Source organism: Octodon degus, unplaced genomic scaffold (genome assembly GCF_000260255.1).
Source record: "Octodon degus isolate 3935 unplaced genomic scaffold, OctDeg1.0 scaffold00059, whole genome shotgun sequence".
In the NCBI taxonomy this organism is placed as follows: domain Eukaryota; kingdom Metazoa; phylum Chordata; class Mammalia; order Rodentia; family Octodontidae; genus Octodon; species Octodon degus.
Genome location: NW_004524635.1, coordinates 13,549,401 through 13,554,056, shown reverse-complemented (window position 1 = coordinate 13,554,056; position 4,656 = coordinate 13,549,401). Strand labels below are relative to the sequence as shown.

Below are 4,656 nucleotides of genomic sequence, written 5' to 3'. Positions count from 1 at the left end.
ACCAGGGGGCGGGGCTGGCTGGCATGTGGTGCTGGGGGATTGAACCGCGGTCCCTGTGCTTTGCTAAGTTTGTTCTAAGTAGGTGCTTTAGACCATTGAGCCATCTCACCAGCCCCTACACTGTGTTTTGACAAAATTGTTAAAGCTTAGTATATATTTGCTTAACATGTACATATCTCACATAGGTATGCCTCAGTATAAACTTAAATTCAGAATTTTGAATTTTTTTTTTAAAAAGTATCCTTAGGGCCAGCCAAATAGCTCAGCGGATTAAAGCATCTGCAAGCAGGCACAGGCGCAGGGGCCGAGGGTTCAGTCCCCCGGCCTGCTGTGCTGGCCCTGCCCCCCAGGCACACTGAGATGGCAATTGAGATTGGGCGCAGGCCTATAATCCCAACTCTTGGGAGGCTGTAAACAGCCTATGAGTCCGATCTAGTAGTGAGACCCTGAATACCCTGTAAACCCTTCCATAAAATACAAAACAAAAACAAAAAAATAAATTTGAGGATGGGGGAGACAACTCAGTGGCATGAGTACCTGCCTGGCATGTGCAAAGTCCAAAGTTCAATCCCCGGTACCAAAAGAAAAAAAAACAACTATCCTTTTTCAGCTTTAAATCATGTAATGATTCTTTTTTTTTTTTTTTTTTTAAATAATGATTCATTTTACAAATTTATTTTCTTTCTTTCTTTCTTTCTTTCTTTCTTTCTTTCTTTCTTTCTTTCCTTCTTTCTTTCTTTCTTCTTTTTTCTTTCAGAGCTGGGGATTGAACTCGGGCCCTTTCGCTTGCCAGGCAAGCACTTATTCAACTGAGTTATCTCCCTAGCCCCTCTTTCTTTCTTTCTTTCTTTGTGGGTGGTGATGTTGTTGCAGTATTGAAAATTGAACCCAGAGCTTCATGCAGGCTAGGCAAGTACTCTATCATTGTGTTATGCCACCATCCCTTTTATTTTGTTTTGAGACAAAATTCAGGCTGGCTTGAACTTGGAATCTTCCATCTTCAGCTTCATGAATAGCTGGGAGTATAGGTGTGCATCACCACATCCACATTTTTTTGCAATGTTGTGGTCAGTTATTATACTGAGCTATTTTTTGTGTACAAATCCTTATAACAGCCTTAAGAATAATAATCATAAGAAGAAAGTGGTATTATTATTAGACCTATTTTGCAGACAGGGAAGTGGGAGCTTTACAAGATATTGTGTCTGATCTGAGGTTATACTGTTGATAGGATACAAGTCCAGATTGAAACCCAGATAGGACTCTCACACTTAAATTTATAACCATACCTCATTACTTAGTACCTTCTTCCATTTCTACTGAAGAATTAGTATTCTAAAATATAGTAGACCTCTAGTGTTTTGTAACAATTAGAGTTGCTAACATTTTAGTCCATAGGTTGCAATGTAAAAACCAGTCCAATAGAAGATTACAAAGTAATCTCTTTTCATATTGTGAAGTTGCAAGTTTTAGATTTTCAGTATTTGTGGTTTCCATATTTTTACCCAGGATGCTTCACCACGTGTCCCAGGAGGCTCCCCTCGAACACCAAACAGATCTGTGTCATCCAATGTTGCCAGTGTGTCACCCATCCCTGCTGGGTCAAAGAAAATTGACCCAAACATGAAAGGTATATCTCTCTCTTCAAGAACATAATGGATTTTATGATGGAAAAAATCTACCTAGAATCCTACCTAAAATAGCTATTTTCATTGTTGAGCACAACCTTCTAATTTTTGTCTCAGTAGCTATAATCTCATAGTAAGTCATATCTGTGTCTAACCTTGGGCTTTTCTGTTTCTCTTAGGCTGTGTGCATAGTAAATATACAACATAACTAATGTATAGGAGTATCAAAATTTACCTTATTTTTTAATATTTATATTGTGACATTAAAAACCCAAGTTTAATAATTAAATACAAAAATTTACAAGTTTGCTTGGTAACAATAAATGCCTGTCTTCACAGGCACACACTTGTGTGGGTAGGTTGAAGTGCTGTTATTGGCAATCACTGCATTTTATTCTAGCTGTGCAAGCGCATGTAATGTGTGGTGCACACAGGTTTTGATTTGGCTGACAGATGGGCGCAGGAGTTGGACTAGCACTTGTGCAGCCTCCTCTACACAGTCATATACCTTGGAGCACCACTCAGTTGAGTCATGAGAGGTAGCATTTAAAATTGGCAATGTAGAGGCTGGGGAGATTGCTCAGTGGAATAAGCGCTTCCCTGGCAAGCACAAGGGCCTGAGTTCAATCCCCCAGTTCCGCCAAAATAAATAAATAAATGAGTAAATGAATAAATAAAAATAAAATAAAATTGGCAATTTAAAGGTTTATATTCTTAGGGACCACATTACTAGCTACTAGGACTGTGGGTTGAATGCACTTGTTATGAATCTTTTCATAATGTTATTTATTTTATTAAATTTTTGTATTTGTAGGAGTAGCACTGGAGACTGGTCTCAGAGGTGCTCTACTAAGCTACATTCCCAAACTTTTTTTGTGGTACTGGGGATTGAACTCAGGACTTTATGCTTGCCAGGCAAGCACTTATTCTACTGAGCTATCTCTACAGCCCCGCAATGTTTTTTATTTTTCATTTTGAGATGGTTCTTGCTAAATTGACCAAGCTGGCCTTGAACTTGAAATCCTTCTGCCTCAGCCTGTGGAGTAGGTGGTATTATTATATAGGTTTGCACCACTGTATGTACACTGTGTGTTAATGTATCACTATGTCCATGGTGAAATTTTTTTAGATTTAATCATTCTCCTTTGATCATTGGAGAAATTCATTTTTGTGCTTTATTTTTTTTCATAATTTTATTGATAAACAGATAGCAGTGAGACAGTTTCAAATCAAATCAGTAGGACAGTTTCAATAACTAACACACTGCATATATTCTTTTTAGTGGTTAATTGCTGTACAAGATGCGGACTTGAGATCCTATTTACAAACGCCATTAGAACAAATCATTCTATTCATTAAGAGAATGTAACTATATATCTATCCTTACCACTTTGAATACACAGATACAAAATGGACATTCATCTATATACCTTTTTTTCTAAGTTCCGTTATTTGAATATTATAGGTGTGTAAACTCAGCAAAATATTCTAAAAGAGTCCAGTAGCCCATAATAGCATTGGGTCTTCTGTTTAACTGGCAGTATCAGAAATTATTGACCTGAGTCCCCCACAGCTCAACATAACAGCATGGCTTTACTTCCTATATTTCGTCTTCATACTTTTCTACTAGATGGTTAAGACCAAGGTAAAGCAGGACCTATGCAACAAGAGTTGTCATTTTTGTGCTTTAATAGGAAACTTGCAGTTAAACTATATGCATAATAGTCTCTAGTAATAATTGCCATGAGTGATAGGTCAAAGAGTTTGCCTTTAATTTTTGTTCAAATGGATAATTCAGTTTTACATGTCATTGACATTGAGTTGTTACAGTTTTACTACAACTTAATTGGCATTCTTTAAATACTAAAGGTCATTTCTAAGTATTTCCCCACCTGTTGTTATTTCTTGTCTGTGAATTTATTGAAATCCTTTGCCTATTTATCTCTTGGAACATGTGTTGGTTTTCTTACAGAATCAGGGAACTTTTCTAATATGTGAGGCAGATATTTTTCAACAGCTATAGCTATAAAGAATCTGTTTCAAAGGGAAAAGATATATTAGCATCTAGTATGTGTTTAAAATATGGTGGGCTTTTAAAAAATAACACTCAAATTTTTAAGTTTTCTAATACTCTTGAAAGTTTACTCATTCATTTCCTGTGTGTTAGAGCTTGATTATTCACCCTCAGAGATTGAACTGCATTGGAATTTGGGATCTAGCTCTTGAATTTTAAGTCTAATTTACTCCCTCTGTGTGATTACTGTAGTATTTATGGAAAAATCTAATGTTTTAACTAAACATAACTTTTGTTTGTTTTCCTAGCTGGAGCTACAAGTGAAGGTGTCCTGGCAAACTTTTTCAACAGTTTATTGAGTAAAAAGACGGGCTGTCCTGGAGGGCCTGGTGCTGGTGGTGGCAGCCCTGGAGTCGGGGCTGCAGGTGGAGGCAGTGGCTTACCACCAACTGCCAAAAAAGCAGGTACAGTCACCTGGCTAGGTCACTTTTCATTGAAAATAACTTGGTGGAGGTATAATTTATGTGCCGTGAAGTTCAAACTATACATTTCCATAACTTGCACATCTTTTAGTATTGTAGGAAACATGACCGTTATGTAACGTGGAGATATTTTCATATTCTTTTTTTTTTTTTTTTTTTTTGCGGAACTGGGGATTGAACTCAGGCCTTTGTGCTTGCTAGGGAAGCACCTATTGCACTGAGCCATCTCACCAGTGCCTTCATAGCCCATGAAAGAAACTTCAAAGCATTCTTTTGTCCTACACCCCACCCTCCATCTTCCATCCTCTGAAGCTACCCGTCTGTTTTGTCTTTTTTTTTTTTTCCACAATTTTATTGAGAGGCAAATAGCAATGAGACAGTTTCAAATCAAATTGGTAGGACAATTTCAATAATTAACACATTGCATGGGGCTGGTGAGATGGCTCAGTGGTCTAAAGCACATACTTAGAACAAGCTTAACAAAGCAGAGGGACCGCGGTTCAATCCCCCAGCACCACATGCCAGCCAGCCC

The 4,656-nt window shown here is 37.7% G+C and overlaps 1 protein-coding gene across 1 annotated transcript in view; it reads left to right on the top strand.

Annotated features, from left to right (window-relative positions):
- Positions 1-4,656, top strand: part of Dync1li1 (dynein cytoplasmic 1 light intermediate chain 1) — a 60,758-nt gene that overhangs the window by 44,115 nt on the left and 11,987 nt on the right. Inside the window, exons 9-10 of the mRNA XM_004634230.2 lie at positions 1,510-1,630; positions 3,951-4,106. Of these exons, the coding sequence (XP_004634287.1) occupies positions 1,510-1,630; positions 3,951-4,106 (277 nt within the window). The remainder of the gene's footprint in view (positions 1-1,509; positions 1,631-3,950; positions 4,107-4,656) is intronic.